The sequence below is a fragment of the Leucopleurus acutus genome, assembly GCF_964270905.1.
Source record: "Leucopleurus acutus genome assembly, chromosome: 20".
NCBI classification, from domain to species: Eukaryota; Metazoa; Chordata; class Mammalia; order Artiodactyla; family Delphinidae; genus Leucopleurus; species Leucopleurus acutus.
Genome location: NC_139162.1, coordinates 45,682,767 through 45,708,147, shown reverse-complemented (window position 1 = coordinate 45,708,147; position 25,381 = coordinate 45,682,767). Strand labels below are relative to the sequence as shown.

Below are 25,381 nucleotides of genomic sequence, written 5' to 3'. Positions count from 1 at the left end.
AGAAAGAGCTTCAGACCTGTGCTCTCAACCCCTGGACCCTCTCTGTGCTTCCCCAATAATGACAACTCCAGTGACAGTGCAGAGTGAGTGCTCGAGAAGCAGAAGTCGTCATTCCCTTCGTGATGGGCTGGGTCCTGTGCCGAGGGCTGGGCAGGTGTGATCTCACTGGACCCCGAAAGCACCCTGCAAGGAAAGACACTTAGGGTGTCCGCCACAGCAGAGGGACCTGAGGCTGGGAGAGATGAGGTCACTGCCAAGGTCACACAGCCGACTCAGAACTTCTCACCAGGCCTGTCGGAGGCTGAGCTCACAACCATACACACTGCTGCCCCCAGTGCAGCCCCAGAGGGCTCTGGGCCCATGTTCCTGCTGGGGGAAGGTGGGCCTGGAGGGCCAGGCACGGCACTCAGGGACACGGCAGAGAGCAGCTTGGCTGGACATTGCCGAGGGTGTCACTGCCCACGTGGCTTTCATTTGGGAACCATGGTCCTGAGAGTGGGCAGGCTGGCTGCTCTGTCCACCTGCTTTACCTCTACAGACGCTTTTCCTCCCTGGAAGCATCCGACACGCCCAGGAGGCTCTGGTCCCCTGGGAAGTGGGCAGACCATGCCAGGAGACCACATTTCTGCAGAGAGCCAAGCCCATGGCATTCACACCCAGCCCTCTCTACCACCTATGACACCAGTGGCTCCCACACTTCTGTCTCCGGCTGGACCTCTCCCCGTAACTTCAGACTTGTATATGTGGCTCCCTCACACGCCTCCACTGGGCGTCTGCTGGGCACTTCCCACTGGACACGGCCAAAGCCAACTCCTTATCTGCCCCCAAACCTGCATCTCTCATCATCTCCATCCTTTCAGCTGCTCGGGTCAGAAACTGGTTATCATCCTTGAGCATCGGGGAATTCTAACTTTACCTGCCCATCTCTCCCTCTCCACTGGCCCCACCCTGCAAGAATCTGTAGCTAGAGGGACCCTGTGAACACCTGAGTCAGATCCCATCCCTCCTGTGCTCAGAAGAACTGAGTCCCGTGGTTCTGAGTGAAGGACGGAGTCCCCACCATGCTCTCCCCGTCACCTCCCTGGCCTCATCTCTCACTTCTCCCGCCACTCGGCCTCTTTCCTGTCCAACCAACACCACACCCCCTGCTCCCTCAGGGTCTTGAACCAGCCCCCTTTCCCTGGAATGTTCTCCTCCCAGTTAGCTCCTCTGCATTCTTCTAGCCTCGCCTGAAATGTGATTTGCTCAGAGACACCCTCACCCCCAGAGCCTACCAAGCTCTCTAGGCACTGTGTTTGTTTCCACTTAATACTCAGCATTATTAGTGAGTATTTATTACTCGGTGCTCCTGCTATTGCCTGTCTCTCCCACCAACTGTCAGCACCAAGAAGGCAGGGGACACGCCTGTCTGGCTCACACTGTATCCCTGGCACCCAGCCTGGCACATATCATTGGTGACGTGTTGAATGAATGGAGGGATGAAGGGCTAGGTTCCTGCCCCTCCTTGGCCGCCCCAGTGTCCCCTTTGCCCCTAGCCCTGCCCTTAGCAGGCCCTGATCCTGGGCCCTTCACCGGCCCTCTGAACTGGGCCCCAGTGACCTTCTGGCGCTCCTGCTTCACTCTTGACACACCTGAATGGGTGACAGACATGGACGTGGCTGTGTGAGACGTGCTGAAAACACGGCCAGGCACGGGCCTGGGGCAGCTGGTGGCTCTGGGGCCACCTTCCTAACCTGGGTGCGCTGAGGCTTGAGAAACACTCACTCTGTGGTGAGGGACTGTGGTGTTGTCTGTGGGTGATGAGGGTTAAGGAGGGTTCTAGAACCAACAGGTCTTGGTTCAAATCTCAATGATACTACTCACCAGCAGGGACCTCTGACAAGGGACAACCTTTCTGTGCCTCATCTTCCTCGTTTCTAAAACAGGGCAGTCACGGCACCCAATCTGTCGTGTTCCTGAGATGATTAAACAGGAGGGAGTGTACAGCACCGGAAACCGTACTGCTGTCACTGCAATCACAGTCATCTGACCAGGGCTGGGCACATCCCCACATCCATCGTGGCACCTGATTCCCCCACCCTGGTCTTGAATACATTCTAAACTTTATGACAACTCCTAGACACAGACTGCCCTGATGTGTGTGTGTGCAGGGAGGGGTTAGTCAACTTATAACAAGGTCTCAAGGAAGTGAGAGGGGAGACGAGCTCTAGGGGACAGAAGAGGATAGAAAGGAGGGACCACGGTGAGCTTCTGTGACTCCTTATTTGGGGCCCATGGTGAATGCTGGAAAAATTTCCTTCTTATTCTACACTTTGGTGTAACGACATCGCCAAGCAATGCGTTTCTCTTCTTCTCAACTGGGTGGGGTGGAGGGAAAAGGATGCAAATCTGCCTGTGCTGGAGCAAAGATCACAGACTGTGGGCAGGATCAAGCGTGCTGAGGAGAGGAGTGAACCCATGTCTGCAGGTCCCAGAGGCAGCAGCAGTGGCGGGCAGTTGGGGGTTGGGGCGATCTGCTTGCCTGCAGTCCAACCGTTGTCCCTGGTTTAAGAGAACCATGGGGCGGGGGTGCTGAGGAATTCTCCAGGCCGCTAATCCTGGGGCAGGCAACCTCTCCGCTGCCCCACAGTGCCCGGGGGAGCCGGTGATGTGCTGCCATGGTCCTCCCCGCCGAGAGCTGCCTGGATACTCTCGAACACCCGCTGCGTGGACACCTCCATCTCCTGCCCCTCTGATGTCAGCGCTCTCTGACACTTCACTGATTGCCTTTCTTTTGAACCCACCCATCATCTGCTGGTTCTCACACTTCAAAGGGGCTACAACTTTGTTATGAGGAATCGTGTTTAAGATATTCTTCTAAGTAGTACATGCCCATGATTAATACTTATACACAGAAGAATGGACAGATGAGAAGATGCTCAGTCTCATCAGGCATCAGAAAAATGCAAATTAAAAACACAACATGATACTACTATGTGCCCACTAGGAAGGCTGAAATGAAAAGGCTGGTGAGGACGGAGCACATAGAGCTCTCTCTCTGTCGTTGGTGGGAGTGGTGTAAATGGTTTGGCAGTCTCTTATAAAGTTAAACGCGTGACCCGGCAATTCCACTCCTAGGTATACTCCCTGCAGAAATGTGAGTATGTGTTCATCAAAAGACAGGTATGAGATATTGCTGGCAGCACTATTCTAAGCAGCCCCTAACTGGAAACCATCCAAATGTCCTTCAACGTTAGACTCAAGTAAGAAATTGTGGGTCATTCAGACAAGGGATATGCTACTCAGAAATGGCGTGGCTACACACAACTACGTGGCCGACCCTTACCAACACCATACTGAGCAACAGAAGCCACACACACACACACACACACACACACACACACACACACACACACACACAGTGCATCCAGTGGGAGTCTACATCCCATATGCGTGGAGTTCAAAACCAGGCAAGATTAAGTCTGGTCGTGGGAAGCAAGACGGGGGTGGCCTTTGGGGATACTGATTGGGAGGGGCTGGGGCCCTCCAGGAGGCTGGCCACGCCTGTCTCTTGCCCTGGGTGTGGAACACGGGCGTGTTCACTTTGCGATACATACGCTATCACGCTAGATGCTCCAGATCTGGGCTCGTTTCTCGGCACAGCAGTCGAGAAGCACCACTGGAAGCTTCATGCCATGAGTACCCTCAGAACGCTGCCGGCTCGGCTCCCCTGACAGCACCACGTCCAGCCCTTTTCAACGACTTCCCCTGGTGGTCCCCACCTCCAAGTCGCACACACACCTGTGCCCTGGCTCCTGGCCGACAGTGTCGGCAGACCCCGTCCGCCGATGCCCTGCCCGGACGGAGATGGATCTGGCTCACTGGTCCCTGCCGCTCTCCCGGGCGACCTCTCTAATCTTACGTGGGGCACTTACAGCGTTCTTTTGTGTTTTATCCATCACTGACAGGAGGAGGGGTGTCACCTGTCACGCTGTGACTAAGAGGTTGTGCAGGGTGAGGCCAGGGGCACAGCTGGCCTGGGGAGACCTTACCCGGCTTCTGGCGCTCCATGGTGCTCTCCTGGCTGGTCAGGCCGCCTGAGGAGGACTCGCCGCTGGACGTCCCGTCGTGGCTGAAGTGGGGATCAAAAGACAGCAGTGGGTGTGGGGCGGCTGTGTACCTGCAGGGGAGTAAGAGGACCAAACACAGGGTGAAGGGCTGGTGTGCCAAAACCAGTGGGACTTCCTCGATGTGGGATTTTAAATACACGGGAGGACCCGTGCAGAGGGGAGGCTAGGTGAGGAAGCCTGGAAACGTGCTATTAACTGAGGGTCAGGAGTGAGTTCTGCACGGGAAGCATGCCAAGGAGCCGGTGGTGGCAGGACGTGTGGGCCAGGTGGGGTCCTCAAGGAAGGAGGGGGCAGAAGCCACCTGGGCAACAGCCCTACCCAGAGGCTCCTCTGGGGTCCCGTTTCTTGGCTGCGAAACGGGGTGAGCTGTCATCAGCAGCCCCCGCCCCCAGGCCTGTCTTGGGCTCCCTTTATCTCTGGTGGAGGAGGGCAGGATAAGGCTGCGTTTGTAGGTATAGGAGGCCTGGAACCGGGCGGCCTGGTGATCAAACCTCCCCTCGGCCTCTTGCCCAGCCAGGTACAGTCACTCCCTTGCCCTGAGCCTCAGTTTCCCTAGTTGTCAAGAGGCAACTGCAGTAGGTCCTTCCTTGCAGGACTGAATGTCGTCCAGGTACAGTCACTCCCTTGCCCTGAGCCTCAGTTTCCCTAGTTGTCAAGAGGCAACTGCAGTAGGTCCTTCCTTGCAGGACTGAATGTCGTCCTGTGTGTCCAGAGCTTAGCCTGAGGCTGACAGGCCGGAACTGTGTATGTCTCTCTGATGGAGGAAAGAGCTGCAGAGCAGAAGCTGTGGGCTCAGGCTTCAGAACAAGGCAGGTCTGGGCTCAACCCCAGCTCCATCCCTTACTAGCTGCTTGACCTTGGTCGGGCAAGCGCTCATCAGTTTGAGCTGCCGTTTTCCTGTCTGAAAAATGACACTTTCTGCTTCACAGGGTCGTGGAGGAATGAAATAACAAAGTTGTCTCCTAGACAGAGATTCTCTTGGAGGCTGGCCCTGCACGCCCGCAGGCAAGGGCTGAGATTTAACGGAGGGATTGGCAAAAGGTTCTCTGTGGCCTCAGGTCCCACAGACATTCTCTATGAACCCAGAGTGAATCCTGTGGGCGCCTCCCAACGTCCATTCCACCTCAGCTCAGAGCCAGTCATGGCGGAAGCCTTCTCCCTGCCTGGGGTTGGTTAGGGACAGGCACATGAGATGTGAGAGGATGTGAGTTATTAAGACTCCCATGAAATACTCCTGGCTCTTCACCTGGCAAGCACATGGCAGGACCACACTTCCTTGCCCCTTGAGACTGGCTGGCTGGGACTGTCTGACTAGTTCTCACCGGTGAGCTGTGAGGCAGCCTGCGTCCTGAGAGGTCCAACCAGTGCTGGACCTGCAGCGTGGGTGCAAAATAAACCTTCGCTGACTTTGATCACTGCAATTTTCAGGCATCTGTTACCCAGCATAACCTGACTGAAATGGGGGAAGTCTGCTGAGGAGCTCTGGGGAAAAGTCGCCTTGCTCCGAAGGGAGCTGACATGGAAAGATGGCCTCTCTTCTTCACCAGGTGTTGCTGGGCTCAGAGCCGCTGTCACCCTCTCCCAACCAGCCTGAGAACAAGGCCAGTGCTGAGCGTGGAAGGGAGTAGGCACTGGGCCCTTGATGCTGTTGTCGAGATGCTGGATTAACCCCCCCTGGAGCCTGCTCTGCCTCTGAACCTTCTTTGCTGTGACATAACACATTCCTACAGCATTCTGAGTCAGCCAAGTTTTGGCTACTTGCCACCAGAAACATTCCCTTGACATAAGCCCTGGACTTTGCAGGAGTTGCTGAGCCTCCATTAATCAAGCTGATACTGTGATTCCCCATCTGGCTCCTGTGCCTATACTTGCACCTTGAGAGGATGATAAACCAGGACCCCCCAAAATCCGAAAGAGGAGTTAACTGACTTCTCCAGGGTCACCCTGCCAGCCCTCAGCCAAGGCTGTCTCTGTAGAGACCAACTCTAAACCCCTGGCTTCAACGCCTCCAGGGCAGCAGAGGGGTGCTGCAGAGGTGCACTGGACTTCCTGATATCTCATCTTGACTCACCTGCCAAGAAAATACATAGTATCCCCGCTTCTCCAGACCTTGAACTCTAATGCCTCCAGGAAAAAAAGAGTCAAAACAATAAAAAAGCATAGGCAGTCTTCAGCGTAGCAGCCAGCCAACCTCCTGGTAAAATGTGGCTCCAGCACAGCTGGAAACTGCAGTGTTGATGTGTTTATTCCATTGTCTCAAAATGTCCATATCGAATTCTGAGTACTAAAGGAAGACGGCAGTGGCTGGGATCAGCTAAAGGAAAGCGGAAGGTCCAAGTGGTAGATGCTGCAGGCTGCTCCCTCAGTGTCTACTCTCTGCTTCCACCTTGATAACGGAATCCCAACTGTACTGGGGGCAGCAATGTGATCGGCTAACAAACTACATTTCCCAGGCTCCCTTGCAGTCCTGGCCAATGAGATAAGAGTACTGCACGTGACTCCCAGGCAACCTCTGGAAGTGTGCGGTGGGTGCCTTTACCTCATTATCTCCTTAAGGCTGAGCAGCCACCTTAAGATCAGTAGGCCACAGGCCAAGGGTGACAGAACGTCGGCGAGGAGGAGCAGCCAAACCCAATCCCAACTTTTTTTTTTTTTTTTGGCTGCACTGCGTGGCTTACGGGATCTTAGTTCCCCGACCAGGGATTGAACCTGGGCCCTGGCAGTGAAAGTGCCGCATCCTAACCACTGGACCGCCGGAGAAGTCCCCTGATGGACTGTCTTTAGCTGGATATATGTTACCAGCTTCATCTCTCAGCTAACTGTCCCCAGTCAAGACAACCTGTACTTTGTCCATTTATGTAATTCTCTCTCTAAAAAGCCTTCTTATTATCCCAGTGCAAACTGACTGACCTATGTTGACCATTCTTTAGGGGCTGAATATGTCCTGTCTGGGGCCATTTCTATCATTACCACATCCTGGTCAAGCTGATTGGAAAGTGGAACATTCCAGAATCTCACCATGCATAGCTCTGGGCAAAACTTCCCAGAAGCAGGTTTGGGCTGCTAGGATCTTGGCTTTGAACTTCCCACTCCGCCATATAGGAAAGTACCAAGACGGAACTGAACTCCTGAGGGCAGGGCTCCAGGCCTGGATGGAACGGTGGATGGGTGCGTTACAGGAGGACTGGGTACAGGGTGCACGGACGACGCAGCCACCGCTAGCTGCCACCCCAGTCAGCGTCATCTTCTTTGCCTCTGCTGGTGGAGGCCAGATTCTGCTCAGGCGGCCATCCCTCTGACACGCGACTTGTGTAAACCCTGATGGTTTAAGACAGTCATGGGGGTCCAATGTGACCTTGCCAGGGGTTAGTTCAGGGGTGGGCAAGTGACCGAGTTCCTTTACTGTTAGAAACAGAGAGAAGCTCTTCCTCCTTCTTCTGCAGGGCACCGGTTTTCCCTGGGGCCACAGCAGCCCTTGTGGGTCATGAACAGAGCCAGGTCCCCGAGGGTGACCTTGTACAATTAACCAGCCCTAGACCCACCCCACCTCTGGACTTATTACGTGGTGATGATAAATGCCCCTGATGCTCATGCCTTCTTGAGTTAGGTATTTTGTCTGAAGTCAAATGCCGCCTAACTGATATACCGCTTTTTATGGAAGTGGCAGAGAAAAACAAAGGAAAAAAAAAAAAAAAGCGAGCCAGGTGGCCTAATGGGCAAATGTCTGGGGTCCACGCCAGCCCTGCAGGGTGCTGAGCTGGGTACACAATTCTGTCTTAGCGCTCTGTACTGAGTTTGGAGGTTTGCTCATGTTGCACACGAGAGTGGCAAACTCCTGAGGACGGGGACCGCATCTGCAGCTGCCGGCACAGCCCTGCGTGCAGCAGTTAACAGTCAGAACTCTCACAGAGCACTTACTGTGTGCCGGGCTCGGTCCTAAGTGCTCGAGAGAGATTCCCTCCTAGAATGTCCTCAACACTGCTCAGAGGCAGACTTTTTTTTTTAACAGCTAATTTTTCTTTTCTTTTTTTTTGGGCCTTGCTGTGTGGCATGAGGGATCCTAGTTCCCTGACCAGGAATGGAACTTGTGCCCCCTGCAGTGGAAGTGCAGAGCCCTAACCATTGGACCACCAACGGCAGACGTTTTACATGTGAGCAAACTGAGGGGCAGAGAGGTGAAGCCCACTCTCACATGGCTGATGAGGTGCAGGCCATCTTGCCCTTTTGTCTCAGTAAATCTAAAATGGGCCACAGGACAGGTTCTGTCTATGAGGGCCTTCGAGCTCCAAAAAGCCTGATGAATTTGGCAAGTTGCAGGCCCGCTGGAGAAGACAGCAGGAGACACAGGAGTCCTGAGGGGGGAATGTCCGCGGCTGGGCTGGAATGTCTGGCTTGGGTCACACAGGCTCCAGGATGTCAACTGTGCGGCAGGAAAAGGGGAAAGGAGCTGAGGCCAAAGGCCACTGGGGCAGCCTGACTCGTTCCCGGGCCTCTTATCGCCGGCTGGTGACTGGCCATGAGACACACTTTTGGGGGTTTAGGGGCTGAGGTGTGCTAGGAATGGTTGGCAAAATTTGGAACCTAGCTGTTAACAGAGATAAAAATTGCTGAGACCTAGGCCACAGAGAGCCGAGTCAGGCTCCATTGGTGCCCTGGGAAGAGAGGGGTGGGCTGGGAAGAGTTGGAATCCAAGGGAAAAGTGAGAGTTTTTCACTTGCCCATGCCAGAAAGCCTGAAACACAAAATCACAGCCATCAAGTGTCACTGTGGGGTGGGGACTCCAGTAAGGACCATGCATGTCACCCTGATTTGGAGGATGCGCTCAGAGTCTCGTGGGCAGGCAGGACAGCTCTGGGTCAGAGTCGGTCCCTTGGAATCACATAGGCCTGGGTTCCTGGAAAAGTGATCTTGGCCAACCTTGGCCAAGTGGATTCACCTTGTTGAGCCTCAGTTTTCCCCTTCCCTCTGTAAAATGGGACACGCTACCCACCTCATAGAATTGCTGGAAGCACGCGTTGAGATCATGCGTATGCTCAGTGGAACAGTCTAGAGATTACAGAAATAGACTCACACAAACGTGCCCAATTAATTTCCCCTTCCAATGAATTTTTGCTTTAAGAAGCAAAAGCAATACACTGGAGGAGGGAGAGCCTTTTCCATAAATGGTACTGGACATCGGCAGGCAAAAAAAGGAACCTCAACCTAAACCTTTCACCTTAGGCAAAAACTAGCTTTGAAAAACTCAAAGTGGATCATGAACTTAAATGTAAAATAGAAAACAATTAAAACTTCTAAGAAGGGAATTCCCTGGCGGTCCAGTGGTTGGGATTCCGCGCTTCCATTGCAGGGGGCACGGGTTTGATCCCTGGTCAGGGAACTAAGATCCCGCATGCTGCACAGCATGGCCAAAAAAAAAAAAAAAAAAAAAAGAAGGAAAAACTTCTAGGAAAAAAAAATCTTCAGGACTCAGGACTAGGCAGAGCTCTAAGATTTAACACCAGAAGCATATGATCCAAAACAGGAAAACAATGATAATTTGGAGCTCGTCAAAATTAAAAACTTTTGTGAAAGACCCTGTTATGAAGATGAAAAGACAAACTAATGACTGGGAGAAAATATTTGCAAACCACAAAGCTAACAAAGGACTTGTATCTAGAATATATAAACATTGAAAAACAAAGATGTTCAACATCATTAGCTGTTAGAGAAATGCGAATTAAAACCACAATGAGGGCTTCCCAGGTGGCACAGTGGTTAAGAATCTGCCTGCCAATGCAGGGGACATGGGTTCGAGCCCGGGTCCGGGAAGATGCCACGTGCTGCGAAGCAACTAAGCCCATGCGCCACAACTACTGAGCCTGCGCTCTAGAGCCCGCGAGCCACAACTACTGAGCCCGCGTGCCACAACTACTGAAGCCTGTGCGCCTAGAGCCCGTGCTCCGCAACAAGAGAAGCCAATGCAATGAGCAGCCCGCACACCGCAACGAAGAGGAGCCCCCGCTCACTGCAACTACAGAAAGCCCACACTCAGCAATGAAGATCCGTCGCAGCCAAAAACAAAACAGACAAAAAAACCCCACAATGAGATACCATCACACACCTATGAGAATAGCTGAAACGAAAAACGGTGATGACACCAGAGAGCGACAAGGATGTGGAGAAACCGGATGACTCATACCTTGCCAGTGGGAATGGACAATGGTACAACCACTCTGGAAAATAGTTTGGCAGATCTTTTTAAAACTAAAAATGGACTTACCACAAAGTAAGCAATTGTATTCTCTTTTCTTCCTAAACACTTCTCTACACATAACACAGAATGGTCAGCATACCCCTTCACAGAAATAACAATGTTCTACTCCTTGAGTAAATAGCACTCTTAGAAACATCTCTCGCCCACGGCCTGGAGCTTTACTGAGGTGTAACTGACAAATAAAACTGCAATATATTTAAAGTGTACAGAGTAATGAATTATGCATACATTGTGAAATGATTACCACAATTGAGTTAATTAACACATCTATCATCTCACATAGTTATCTTGTTTTGGGTGAGAATGCTTAAGATCTACTCTTTTAGCAGATTTTAAGTGTACAGTACAGAATTATTAACTACAGCCACCATGCTACACATTAAATCCTCAGAACTTATTCATCTCATAACCCAAAGTTTGTGCCCTTTGACCAACATCGCTCCATTTCCCCCACCCCCAGGCAACCACCATTCTACTCTGTTTCTTTGAGTTCAACTTTTTTTTTCCTCCTGCATTCCACACCATTCTGCTTACTCACATCTGTAGCCTTTGCTGTCTGGAATGACCTTCTCCCTCTTCTCTGCGGCAAACTCCTATTAATTTCTCAAAGCCTTATTCAAATGCCACTTCCTCCTGGCAGCCAGCCTAGACCTGACGCTGGGCTGAGCTCCCTCCTCTGAGGCCTGAGTCTATTAGAGCTCTCATCAGAGTGCACAACCCTTCTAAGACCCTCTCTCCACCACAGCAGCACTGACAACAGGAACCCCTGGGGTAAGTGAGTATCTCAAATATTTCTTCTGACACCTGGCACATGGAAGGCTCTGGGGATCCTTTGCTGATGAAAGCTAAATGGTGGCCACTAGAAGATGAAAGACTGAGTATGTTTTCCCCAGTTTTACAACAGAGGCTTAGAATCAAACGATGTTTAGCGTGGTGGCTCTCAAAGTGTGTTCCCTGGACCAGCAGCCTTGGTATCGCATGCTCTACCCCAGTCCTACCAAGCTGGAAACTCAGGGGTAAGACCAGTAATCTGTACTTTAACAAGCCCTCCCTCCGGGTGATTCTGAAGCTCACTATTTAAACCAACTCACTCACTCAATCCATTTTCATCAAATATATACCAAGGATCTACCATGTGCCAGACCCTGTGCCGTGTGATGGTAATAACATTATACAAAACGACCTGGAAAGGTATCGTATCTTGGAGAGCAGGCTTGTTCGTGCACACATGCGTGAGTATGCATGCACACGTGTGTGTGCACACACGCTTAACTGGGCTAACAGAACGGAGAGCGCTCAAGGCCATGGTCAGGAAATACACATGAAGCCAAGGGCACAGGGGCAGCACGTCACCTAGTGTGGGGGGAGGTGCAGGGAAGCCTTCCTGGAGGAGGAGAAGCAGCACCCACACTGGTGTCTGTGGAGTGGGTGGGGGTGAAGCTCATGAAGAATTTCCATGGGGAGGATTCTGAAATGCACACAGCCTGCCTAGGAAATCAGAAGTGGCCAGGGCGGCTCATGTGCAGGGCACTGCACAAGGCTGGAGAGGCGGGTGCGTCCCAGTGGCCAGAGTGAGGCATGGAGGCTGTGTCCTGAGGGCTCCGGGACACAAGGAGGGTTTGGAGTAGGAGACAGACATGGCCAGATATGCAAAGACCTCCCAGTTACTGAGTGGGGGGTGGACCAGAGGAGGTGGCCCAGAGGCTGGGGGCTCAGGGAGGTGGCCAGGGTGGGGCACTGGGGAAAGGAGGAGGGGGCGGAGAGGCTCAGGAGGTGGAAGGGGTGGACCGCAGTAGAGGGGAGGGGGGGAAGGGACACATCCAGGATGAGGTGCACAGCTCTGGCCTGAAGACAGGGCAGTGGTGGGGCTGCCCCTCAGACAGGGACCCTGGAGGAGGAAGGTTATAGGGCACCAGGGCTGAAGGCTGCTGGAGAGCAAGCTAGAGAGCTTGGGTGTATCCCGAGGGCGCTGGGGAGCCAGGGAGGAGCTGGGAAGATCCCTCAGGCTGCCAGACTGGAGAAGGGGACGGGACTGAAGCCCGACAGGCCATGAAAACTGGGTAATGCTGGTGGCCTGGTCCTGGGGCGCACAGGCTGGAGTCAGATGAATGGTTCTTCTGGAGGGCGCCTGCTGTTGCTCAGACAAGTGATTCAGGTGTCAGGAAAACGGCAACCGAAACGCTGCTGCAAGGACAGGCACAGCAAGTCCTGCCCAGGCCAGCTTGGCCCTGCATCTTAACACACACAGCCCACCCTCCTGGAGGTCCTCTGATGACCTTCAGGGGTCCAGAAGCCCCGTAGAATGGCAAATAAACTTGTGGGGTAAGTGCATTTCCTGAGGAAGAAGGATTCTGGCTTTCACCAGCTTCCTTAACTGAAAAGAGCGAAGAGACTCTGACCTTTCTGGGGATGGCTTGTATCTTGCGTAGGTGGCCGAGCCGGGGGTGGAGAAGCTCCCAGAAGGCTGTCGGTAGGGAGGGACTTTGTCGACCCCTGCTGGTGATGCTGTGTAAGGGGTTTCTGGGAAGCTGACGGGCCTGGAACAGAGATAGGAGGGAGGAAGGCAGTGGGGGTGAGCGGGGAGGATACCCCTGCCCTCCAAGGAGCGACAGCCAGACCTCTCCCTAGGCCCAACCACATCCCATCTGATTCACCTGCTACCCTCCCATGGGGACAGAGAGAGGGCTGCTGAGCAAAGGGCAGCAGGAAGCCAGGGCACCCCTTGCCTGCCTTCCCACTGCGGCTGAGCCTGCCCCTCAGCTTCTGTGGCCTGACGGGGCTCTGACGGGGCTGCGAAGACCGTTCCCGCCCACGCCTGGGACAAGACGCTCCTCTGCAAGGTGGATTCCTTCATTACTTGGAAAATTGTCTTTATCTTTTAATATATAATATATTCAAAAGCATTTATCTTTAAGGTATATGCCATCATAATAAAACAAACTCCCTGAAGCTACCACCCAACCCAAGAGCTAGGGTGGTGGCAATACCTGCCCACTGGTGGGCTCCTCCCCTTCCCACCTCCCTGCCAGAAGGAATCACTGTCCTAAATTTTGTGCTTATCAGTCCTTTGACCTTTTAAAAAAATATATAGTTTTAATCATATACATTAGGGTGGATTTCCAACCTCAGACCCTGAGCTCCCCAGTCCTGGGCTCTCACACAAGAGGCTCATAAGGCAAGCTTAAGGGAAGGAGGAAGTGGGGGGCATAGAAGCACAAGAAGAAAAGGAGGAAGACTGAGGAGAGGAAGAGACTGGACAGCAGGGGAAGGAGAGAGAAAAGGGCAAAGGGCGGCTGCAGACAGGAGGGAGGTGCGGGCTGGGCTGGTGCCCCAGGTGGGGTGCGGGGGGAGTCCTTACCTCTTGCTGTGCAGGGGCTGGGACTCCCGGAAGGGGACCATGGGGGTCTGCTTCGGGGGCCGGCTCAGGGACTGGGCGTGCCCGGGGGCGGTGGGAGTGGCCCACTTGGAGGCTGGGAGAGAGTTGTGGGACGCGGGCCCGCTCCACTGCCAGGGAGCGTTGCTGCGGTAGGGGGGCCGGCCCCCAGCGACCAGGCTCTCCAGCTCCGTCTTGGGCTCCGAGGTATTCATGTCGTAGGTCTCTGGCCACCCCCTGGGAAGAAAAACTGCGTTACTCAGACAGGCCCCGGCCCACCAGCGTGCACGCCTGCTGAGCATGGCACCAGCACGGGCTGGGCTTTCCCACCCAATCTGAACGGACACGGTCTATTTTAAAGGCCCAGTAGGTACCCTTTAAACTGGTCTGACATGTAGCAGCGTGGAGGCCTCAACCGGGACAGGGCCCAACAATGTGGCCCCAACGCTTGGCGCTCTCTACCTCATCTCCTCTCCCCTCCCTTCCTCTCCCTTCTCCCTGACCCAGGCCTTGGGTCGGCCAGAGTCCTCCATGGGCTGGCTCGGCCCCCCTTGGTGGTTCTCGGGGCCAGGAAGGCGGATGCCCTCGGAATCAAAGGACAGTATCTGCCTTGTTCCGAAGAAGCTCAAAGGCAGCTGGAAGAGGAGCAGGTGACCTACTTTGCAGGGTGGTTAAAAAAAAAAAAAAAAAGCCCCGGAATCCAGAACCTTGAAATAGATGCAGAACGGCCCGTGAGTTCCCCCAGACCAGGCCGGCACACACGCACCACAGTGTTCCTGGCTCTAGCTGGGGAGATCCACAGGCTGGGCTGGCATCTCCACCACTGCTGCAGTGCAGCACGGAAGGGGGCTCTGAGCCCGAGGAGGGGGCCGTGCTCACAAAATCCACCTCCCAGCAGCTGTGGGAGCTGAGTTCAGAGGAGCCCTTGGCCTGGAAGTTCTCCTGCCCACACTGAGCCGATCCTCTGTGGTTCTCCTGAGTCCCCTGGAGCCTGGGGAACTTTCAGGGCATCCAGCAAAAGATCTGGTGGACTTGGTGGCTGGGCGCCTATGGGCCCAGGTCATGTCTGCTAAGGAGTCATTAAAAGGTGACCTGAGGATGTGTTCTGGCACCTGGGTCAGACACACAGTGCCGCTCAGTAGCACTAGAGTCGGAGCTGAGCTGACGTTCAGTAGCTCCTTCCAGCAGACGCTCTGGATTAGCACAAGGTACCAGGTGAGGAATGACAACATACAAATGTCTACCAGAACCCACAGATACGCCAGGCCTGAGCAGAGGCAGAGGGGGTACTATCGTGGCCCCAGGCAGTGCACACTTGCTACTCCTGCCTGCTCAGCTTCTACACCCCTTCTCCGGAGAACAGGTCTGTGTGCTCTAGGTGGAGCTGACCCCACTTCTTGGCTCCAGGTGTGAGCACATGACCCAGGCCTGCTGGTCAGAAACTCTTCTCTCTCTGGACACAATGACAGGCACAGGACTGCCACGTGCCCCAAGCTGAGCCAATCAGAGACGGTGAGCATCAGCTCTGGAACTACCGGGGGAAAGATCTATTTCCCTGGGCTGCTGAGCCGGGGAGGCCTAAGCTGGAGCTGTGAGGAGGGAGAGGTCATCTTTGTCCCCGTGAAGTGGGAGATGGCTTGAGAATGACAGCAACGCACAAAGGGAGACAGGTGATAAAGATTCCTGATGAAGATGTCCCTGCATAAAGCCACACTTAAATCTTGCCCCATCTCTTAGTCTTATCAGGTGCATTAGCTAGTAAAGTCTCTCTTTTGCTTCACCTCTGTTGCTGGTAACCAGAATTCTAATCAGTAGATACACTGAAGAGAGAAGTAAATCGAGGCACAGAGAAGTTAAGTAATCTATCCAAGGTCACACAGCCAGTAAGAGGTGGAAACTGGATTTATCTATGTATCCATGTACTTATCTATGTACCCATGTATGTATGTATGTATCTATGCTTTTTTCTTTTTTTGGCCATGCCACATGGCTTGTGGGATCTTAGTTCCCCAACCAGGGATCGAACCCACACCCTCAGCAGTGAAAGTGCGGAGTCCTAACCACTGGACTGCAAGGGAATTCCCGGAAACTGGATAGTAAGCTGACTTGAAAGCCCACAGCTTTAACCACCATATACACTGGCCCACTGAACAGTGGTTTGGGAACCAGTGAGTAGATTTTTTGGGTCCCTTCTGCCCCAGTTACTGACAGCTTCATCTTTGGTCAAGAGTCCCTGGGCATGACGTCAAAGAGGGAAACAGTCATCTTGAAGGCAGCGCAGAGTGATGGAGAGCCAGGGCTCTGAGGCCAGACGGCTGGTTCGGATCCCAGCTCTGCCACTTATGGCCTGTGTGGCCTTGGGTGAGGGATTTTCCTTCTCAGAGCTTCAGTTTCCTAACCTGTAAGATGGCTGCGAGCATTAGCAGAAAGTCTGGCGTGTGCCAAGTGCTTGACAAACAGGAGCTCTTGCTGTTGTCGCCTTCCCCAGCCGATTCTGTGGACTGTCTACCTGCCATTCCCACACGCTCAGAAGTGAAAGTCTCCCTTCTGCCTTCTGAAGTCCAACCACACCCACCTGGGGGCTCTGGAACAAATTCCTTCCCAGTGAGCTGAGATCCGTCAGCATCTAAATTACCCCTGAGCGCTCAGTAAAGGAACACAGACTCCTGAGCCCCATCTCGGCTCCTCTGAAGCAGCGTCCTCTTTGAGGTGGGGTCCAGGAAGCTGCATTTTACCAAGCTGCCACGGATGATGCTGACATGAGAAAAAGTTTACGAAGCCCATTTCACTTGTTTCGTTTTTGAATTGTTCTTAGAAATTAAAGTGGTATAAAAGGGCATCCCTGTCCCCGTCTCCGCCCCCCAGTCGCACCCACAGCTGCCAGGTTTTTACATATTCTGACAGAAATAGCCTGTGCACATACGTAAAGATGATTTAAAATAGAAATAAAAAGAATATTACACTTAACTCCAGATCCCATCTTGCTTTTTTTTATTCTTCCCAATTAACGACATTTCTCACCAGAGAGTTCGGCATTTCTGAACTCTCAGCACAAAGAGCCTCACTGCATTTTCTTTATAAACAACCCATGACTGTTCCCTCACGTGGATGACCTGCGATCTACTCAGCCAGTCCCCTGCGGCTGGATATTGAGGTTTCTTCTAGTGTTCTGCTTGACCAACCACGCTGCCCTCAGCTACGTGCGGGAGACATCTGAGGGCGGATGCCCCTGGTGTGCAGACCACTTTTCCTCTCTGCCTCCTTGTCCTTGATTCCTGACAGCCTAGTTTCTGGGGGCCATGGGGACTCCTTTCTTATCTCTACTACTCACTGACTTGTGGGGTTTCAATTTCCCTTCTCAGGGAGGAGTTTCTACCCCCTCGCCCTTCAGACATCTAAGTCCAACTGAAGAGGACAAAAGCATCCCAGATCGCCTTCCCCGTCAGGCAGCGAGAGACGGCAAGAGGAGAACATCCCTTCTGAGCCTGTGCAAGCACCCAAGGTCACGACGACACACCTCGCTGGGGGCTCTGGAATGTCCTCCTGGCGACCTGGCCCCCCCTGGCAATTGCCCAGCCTGGCAGTGCAGGGCTCACTTGAGAACCCCAGCCTTGCGGCCTGGGGGGTGTGAGGATGATCCCCTGTATTCTGCTCGGTGTCTGAAGAACATGGGGTCCAGACACACGCCATACAGAGCCTGGCTGGAGGCAGGGAGAACCCTCTGCTCATCCTGGTGTGTTTCCCCTCAGAGCTTATCGTGACATTTGAGCCAGGAGGCCAGGGTTGCAGCAAGAGGCTGGAGGGACCCCAGCGCTGGGGTTATCAGCTCTGCAAATGAGGCCAGCCAGACGCCTCTGCACTTGAAGAACAACAAAAACCACGCAAGTCCCAACCCACACCCGCCCCTGTAAACAGGAGATCCTGTTTCGGAGGCCGCCTTGTAAAGGGAGCCGGATGATAGTTTTTCTCCTAAATAGGGCAGGGAGCGGAGCCACCCTCCTGGCCCCATCTCCCCAGAGCTGGAGAAGGGAGACTGCAGACATTTCCTTTTGCCTCAGCTGGTCCCTACCTGTTGGTCCAAGGACGCCTTTGTAGCCTCTGGCGCTCCCAAGTTTTGAAGGTAGGGTATTTCGTGTGTGTGCGTGTGTGTGTGTGTGTGTGTGTGTGTGTGTGTGTGTGAGATGTGCGTGTGATGTGTGTGTGGTGCGTGTGTGTGTGTGCTCGCCTGTGGGGTTACCTCAGCTTGACTTGTCCCTGCAGAGCTCAGAGCAGGTGTGGCCCAGGCCTCGGCTCTGTGCAGGGGTGGAGGAGGCCCCGGAAGAGGGCTGGGAAGAGGGGACGCCTGGGGCCTGACCGGAGTCCCGAGGCTGGTGGGCTGGGGTGTGGGTGGCTAAGCCCTTGGCTGCAGCAGGGTTTAAGCCTGCCCAGAACCAGCCCCCACCAAGGTCAGAGCAAAAAGACTCAAGAAGATGGGGCTGGTGCAGCCGGAACGCACACGCCCACAGCTCGCAATCGCTTTCAGAGGCAGCTGAGGATCTGGACACGGAAGCTGGACTGAGTTTTGCTCGCCACTCAGTAGCCGTACAACTCTGCACAAGACACTGGGCCACTCCGGGCGCCAGCCTTCTCACTGGTAAAGCGGGGATCATACCAGCCCTGCGAGGTCATGTATATAAGCACTCAGTGTCACCTCATCTCGTGCCTCTCGTGGCTCACTCAGCTCCAGCCACATGACCCTCTTTCTCGTCCATCAACAAGCCAAGGGCCTCTGTCCTCACCTTTGTGATGGCCACTCCCTGCCCGCAAGGCCCCTCCCCTGGCTCCTTCGCGTGTCTCCAGGCCTTCCCCAGCCCTTACCCGATGTCGCGTCACACCCTTTATGCTCCTCACACACAGGATCTCACAGCTGGTGTCTTCAGAGTGCCTCCTACAGGCCAAGTCCTGTTCCGTGTGCTCTATAGGCCTTACCTCCCCCGACCTCACAACCACCTCTAGGGAAAGATCTATTCTTGTCCCTATTTTACAAATGAGGAAACAGGCAGAGAGTGGTGAGGCCACTTGCCCAGGGTCACAGTTAATAGGAGGAGGAGCTTGGAGTCAAACGTAGGCAAGCTCCCTGCAGAGCCTGCCTTCCCACTGCGCTCAGCTGCCTCCCCCTTTGGCTATATGAACCATCTCACTTGCTTACTTGTTTACTGTTTGTCTCCCCCGATCCATACAGCGGGGCTGTGAGGGCCCAGGCCTTGACTGTCCTCTGTGCAGCTGTGTTTCCGACCCTTGGAATGTAGTGATTCTAGAGAGAATCACTGTCTCCAGACCCCTCTGGAGGTTGCGAGGGTACCAACTCGTTATTCTAAGAACTGCACCTATCCTGCCTTCCCTGTACAAATTATACCTCAGAAGAATCATATAGTTGCTGAAGGATAGTTCTTTTTTTTTTTTTTGGCGGTACGCGGGCCTCTCACTGTTGTGGCCTCTCCTGTTGCAGAGCACAGGCTCCGGACACACAGGCTCAGCGGCCATGGCTCACGGGCCCAGCCGCTCCGCGGCATGTGGGATCTTCCTGGACCGGGGCACGAACCCGTGTCCCCTGCGTCGGCAGGCGGACTCTCAACCACTGCGCCACCAGGGAAGCCCAAGGATAGTTGTTTTTAGAAGAATTCCAGGGACGTCCCTGGCAGTCCAGTGGTTAAGACTCTGGCTTCCAACGCAGGGGGCACAGGTTCGATCCCTGGTCGGGGAACTAAGATCCCGCATATCACGGGACGGCCAAAAAATAAAATAAAAATTAAAAAAAAAAAAAAAAAAGGGAAGAATTCCAGCCAATAAATAACACAGGAATGACAGAAATGAGGACATCACTTCAATGTGACCTGTAATGACATAGGGGATCCAGGCAATGATCACGAATGGCTGCTGAGAGCTGAAGGGAAACGTATGGTCAAGGGTCAGGTTGCCACCATCTGAACCCTCTGAGCGCCCTTAGTATCACTCACACAGGGACAACCAGACATTTGATGCCTCCTAATGTATGCTCACCTGGGAAGTGCCGTTACCAAAAGAAATTCAACCAGAATCTGATCAAGCTTCTATGCTGAACTTCAGTTTATAGGAAATACACATGCTAGAAAAACAGGTTAAAGGACACCAGAGGGGTGGTGTCCAAGCAGCTAAAGCCAGGACGTGGGAAACTCTAAAGGACAAGTGACCTGGTTTCCTCCCAAAGTAAGCTGTAAGAAAAAAATAAGAGGGAGGGGAAACTTACAGATTAGAAAAGCCTGAAGAGGCACATCAGCCAAATGCCACAGGAGGAGCCTGAGTAACAAAACAACTGTTTTTAAAAAAATCTCTCTCTGATACAAAAGAAGTGAAAGATAGACTGGGCACTTGATGCTGACTTTCTGCTAAATTTTTTAAGTGTAATAATAATTTTTTAAAGGTCCTGACTGGGTAGAGATACATTCCAAGGAGTTGGGATTGCTTCAAATAATCCAAGGTGGGGAGGTATGGAATTAAAAAAAAAACAAAAACTGGGACTTCCCCGGTGGCACAGTGGATACAACTCCATGCTCCCAATGCAGGGGGCCCAGGTTCAATCCCTGGTCAGGGAACTAGATCCCACATGCATGCTGTAACTAAGAGTTTGCATGCCACAACTGAGGAGCCGGCAAACCACAACTAAAGAGCCTGCGTGCTGCAACTAAGGAGCCAATGAGCCGCAACTAAGGAGCCCGCCTGCTGCACCCAACACCCAGCGCAACCAAATAAATAAATATTTAAAAAAGCAAACAAAAAACAAAACAAGAACTGGCCACATGTTGATAAATGTTGAAAAAAGGGGCTCAGCATACTTTTCATATGTTTGAAATGTTCCATTAAAACAAAACAAAACGAAAAGAAACAAACACTGCACTGGCTTCCTAGTAAACAAAACCCAAGCTCATCACCATGTCCAGAAAGGCCCCCCAGTCTGTCCGTCTCTCCCATCTCGCAGCCTTGCTCTCTGTGCTCCAGCCACACCGGCCTCCCTGTGCTGCAGGAATACACCATACACACTGACACTTTGGAGACCCTGTCCTGGCTTGTTCCTGTCTCGGACCCGCTAGCCCGGAAAACTACATGGTGGCCTCCACCCGGGAGCCTTCCCTGACCACCCCGTAAGCCACTCTCCTGCCACGCTGCAAACCCTTCAACGACCCCACTTTCTCTTCTCAGACCTCATCACTGCCAGGTCCTGTATTATACATCTATTTGATGATTGCCTGTCCTTCCCTCAGGACACAAACTCCAAGGGAACTTTATTTTCTTCATCGCTGTATCCTGAGCACTTCAAATGGAGCGTGCACAAAGTAGGGGCTCAACACGTATGTGCCGAACAAGTGAGTGACGTGCCACGTGCCCTCAGTCAAGGACTCTTGACGCTGTGTGCGACTAAGGAGGTCGCCCGCCTCACAGGGCTGTTGTGGAGGCTGGATGGGACAGCACGCATGTGGAGAGCTTCGACCGCGACTGGCTTGCAGGAGGGGTTCCACAGATATTAGCTCTGACCCCGTCACCACTATCACTTTTCCTACCGAGAGAGGGCTTCAAGTGCCAGCACCTGGGGAGCTGCCGACCTTTCAGGGTGGACAGACTTACCTCCGGGGCGTGCCGTCGTCGAAAGGCGGGATGATGACCACCTTGACGGTGACGGAGGTGCGCAGCAGGTCGATCATCTGGTCGTGGGTCAGCGTGACCACGGCCACCTTGCAGATCTCCACCAGGCGGCTGCCCTGCCGGAGGCCGGCCTGCCAGGCAAACCCGTAGTCCTCCACCTCGGCCACAGTCCCGTCGTACTTCACGTGGAAGCCCAGCTGCCCGAGCCCGTTCCGCCGCAGGGTCATGTCCACCGTCTCCCAGCCATTGGTCATCACCTGCAGGCAACACGTGGGGTCTAGCCTCACAAGCTGCTCGGGGTCAGCTCTTGTGGGAGATTCCTGGTCAGATTCTGCCCTTTGAGGCCAAAGACCCTGCTGACCCCCGTCTACCCTCCCAGGTGATGTCGGGGTACGGGAGTGCAAACACCCACCTAGTGCCAGCCCGGGGTTCCTGACTTGTGGAGAAACGTGGATACCTCACACAAAGGTGGCGGTCACGAGCTGTGATCTCCAAATGCCCTCCCCCCACCCCCCACCCCACCGTTGGTGGTCTCTGGGACTTGTTCTGGCCAATGAAGTGTGGAATGGAAATGTCATACTGTCTGGGCTGGGGCATTTCACTGCCAATTCAAGACCCTTTGCAGGCCTTTCCCCTCAGCCACAGCCTCTAGGATTATTCCGGAGAGTGGTTGTTTGGTCAGCTAGGGTCCCGAAGTTAGAATAATGTGGAGCACAGGCACCAGCTGAACCTAAGATGGATACGTGGTGGGAGTGACATAAACTTTTGTTATCTGAAGCCACTAATAATGCATCCTGACCGATACGGTGACTGTGACCAGAGTAAAAACCAGAGAGGCAACAGACCAGAGATCCTGCGACCTTTTCTAGGTTGGGGGCTCGGGCCATATTTTTTACTTCATGACATCATTCTTAGAGGTACAAACCCCTTCCCAATCTCCTTCCCTGACCGTCCCCCATCCTGGAGCCGACCAGACCACACAGGGCCATGCCTCCAATTTTTTTTTTTTTTTTTTTTTGGTATGCGGGTCTCTCACTGTTGTGGCCCCTCCCGTTGCGGAGCACAAGCTCTGGACGCGCAGGCTCAGCGGCCATGACTCACGGGCCCAGCCGTTCCGCGGCATGTGGGATCTTCCCGGGTCGGGGCACGAACCCGTGTCCCCTGCATCGGCAGGCGGACTCTCAACCACTGTGCCACCAGGGAAGCCCCCATGCCTCCAATTTACTCCCTGCTTCATTTGTATGAGACTTTCGTCATGATTACCATAGATATGAGAAGCCACTGAACAGAACCCCTGGTTCTTCAGCAGGTCCTGAGGGATTCCCTCCTCTTCCTGGGACAAAAAGATTAACTTAACAAGCCGTAGCTGTTAAACAAGTTACATCAGGATTTGTCTGCCCTATCCTAAAACTGCATTAAGGAAAGCGTTCGTGTAATGGTTCACGTTTCCTGTGAGAAGTCATTCCCTGGCTAGAAGGCTACCTGATGTACCTATTAGAGCAGCACCGGAAGAAAGAATTTTATGTCACAAGCCATGCTATGCACTCACACATTTACGCACGTATCCATATACACAAAAATATTCCTTGCAGTCCACACTGACATTCCCGAGTGTGGGTAGCGAGAAATGAGTTTGGATGGCAAAAGACTTGCCTGAAAATGTAAACACATTTGTTCCTGGTCTGGACAGTGAGAATTTGGGAAGTGAGGAAACGTGTAACACTGGAACAAAGCTCCACGAAACCAAGTCCTTCCCCACTGGGATCCACTTGGATACGTTTCAATCTTTTCTACGCTATCTTTGAGAATTGTTGGTTGAGACCCAGTAATTGATTTCATAACCCAACTTGTTTACATGACAAAAAAATAAGGAGTTACTGTTAATTTTTTATGTATGATAATGACAAAATAGTTATTTTTACAGAGTCCATATGTTTTAGAGATAAATGTCGAGATGTTTACCGATGAAATGATAGGATGTCTAGGATTTGTTTCAAAATAATCAGGGGAAGAGAAGGGAGGGAAGGGAAGATCAAGACGGGCCACGGGCTAATAACTATGGAAACTGGAGCTACAAGTGGAGCTACAAGTTCACTGTGTGAGTCTCCTTACTTTTCTGTATGTTTGAAAATTTCCACGATTAATAAGTTTTAAAAAGTTGGTTGGAAAGGAACGTCTACTGTTCAGTGCCTCAAAGGAGAAAGCTGTGGGTGGCTCCGGCCTAGACCACTACTTCTGCTTTGGGAGTCAAACTTCTTCTTCCCTTTGAAGCCGTCACCCTTGTGTCCGAAGAATCTGGCTGTGGGGGATTCACAGGAGAGTCCTGTGTGTCTGTGCCTGTGCCCGATTAGGCAGCACCAGCCCTGGGAGTCCCGGGCTGTTCTGAGAGCCAGCCCCCCGCAGAGGCCCCGACGGCTCAGGCACTGCTGTGCAGGAGGACTGCCAAGTGCCTTCTACTCTCCATCCTCCCCTTCTTCCTTTGAGTAATGAGACTCCCCTGCCCACCGCAAATCAAGAGTTTTGATGGGTGCATGGCCACCTGGTTAGGGACCACATTTCTCAGCTTCCCTTGCAGCTGGGTGTGGACATGTCTTGGTTTTGGGCAGTGATGGAACAGTGTGTTTAAAAATAAAATTGCTTGTCCTCCACGCTCACACTTTCTCCCTTCCTGCAGACAGGAACATGGATATGGAGTGACTCCACGTTGACCATGCTGAAAAGTACAATATCGAAGGGAAAGAAGGAGCCACAGGTGGAAGGGACGTGAGTCCCTGAGCTGTCTCTGCCAGCTTTGAGCAGCCTGAGCGCTAACTACAAAAAAAATAAACTCCCCTCTTATTTCAGCCACTGGATTTCTCAGTCTCTCTCTCTCTTTCTTTTAGCAGCTCAGCCTGCAACTACTCAGTATAGGTGCTTTGGGTCATTCTGGATGGGGGAGAGAGCCAGTAGGGGAACTCGGGCTGCTCCGGCTTAGTGTCCTGAAACTTCCGTGCCATTTGCTTTTGTTTACAATCCGAAGGCAGCCCCACCCAAAGAAGAACACCATTCCCGATGTTCACAAGCTTCCAGAAAGGCTCCACGGCACACGGAACACCGTATGAGACCAAACACACAGTGAGTTCAGAGGAACCTCTGCTGTGTCATGCGGCCACCCTGCCCCCTTTAAAGCTAATTTTCTTGGGGACCGATCTTTGTGTGCCAGGCATTGGTTACGTCCTTTCAATGCCCAATTTCTCTAACATCTCACTTATGACGTACATACAATAATTTGCTTGTTTTACAGCTGGGGAATCTGAGATATGTCAGTGGCCCAAGGTCATAAAGCAGATCTGACTCCTTAACTCTTATCTTTTAGCCCCTGTGCTGTGCTGTGCTGCTTCCCCTGCCTTTTTTTTTTTTCTCTTTTATTTATTTTCCCCCTCATTCTTCACCAGGATGATTCCTACTTACTACTCTAGTTTCAGTTTAAGTCATTTCCTCAGGGAAGCCTCGCTCTACCCCGGGCCAAGGCTCACAAGCTGGGGTGCTTGGTGGGTAATGGGAGATGCAGGCTGGTGACAACCATGGTCAAATGGTGCACTCACACCCTGTGTCAAGGGGGCACCCAACACCCTGCTTCAGCTGACTCCTGACCAGTATAAACATAGGCCCTGGATAGCCAGATCCCCCAGTTTTTCAAGAGAAGCCAGAAAGCTAGGTTCATACGAAATCCTCGGAATGTTAAGCATCGGTAACTAATTAAATAGGTCTGGGGGCTGCATCCCATCTGTGGGTTTGAGACTGCCCACCATGATAGGCTCCCCTGGCATCCTCAACACTCTGCCTTTTAGCCTCTTGGCATTTGTGATTCCGGTTCAGTGTCTGCCTCGGGTGGGAGCCTGGGCCCACCATGGTCACTGCTGAGTCCCAGCACTGCCCGGCCCAGGGCCCGGCACATAATAAAACCTGTCGACTTAACAAACAAAGGATGTCTGAATCCCAGCTGTGCCA

At 52.9% G+C, this 25,381-nt stretch overlaps 1 protein-coding gene across 1 annotated transcript in view; it reads right to left on the bottom strand.

The window, feature by feature from the left end:
* Positions 1–25,381, bottom strand: part of SIPA1L3 (signal induced proliferation associated 1 like 3) — a 235,551-nt gene that overhangs the window by 40,903 nt on the left and 169,267 nt on the right. Inside the window, exons 10-13 of the mRNA XM_082862975.1 lie at positions 21,374–21,648; positions 13,721–13,972; positions 12,762–12,899; positions 4,032–4,159 (exon numbers count right to left, since the gene is read on the bottom strand). Of these exons, the coding sequence (XP_082719101.1) occupies positions 4,032–4,159; positions 12,762–12,899; positions 13,721–13,972; positions 21,374–21,648 (793 nt within the window). The remainder of the gene's footprint in view (positions 1–4,031; positions 4,160–12,761; positions 12,900–13,720; positions 13,973–21,373; positions 21,649–25,381) is intronic.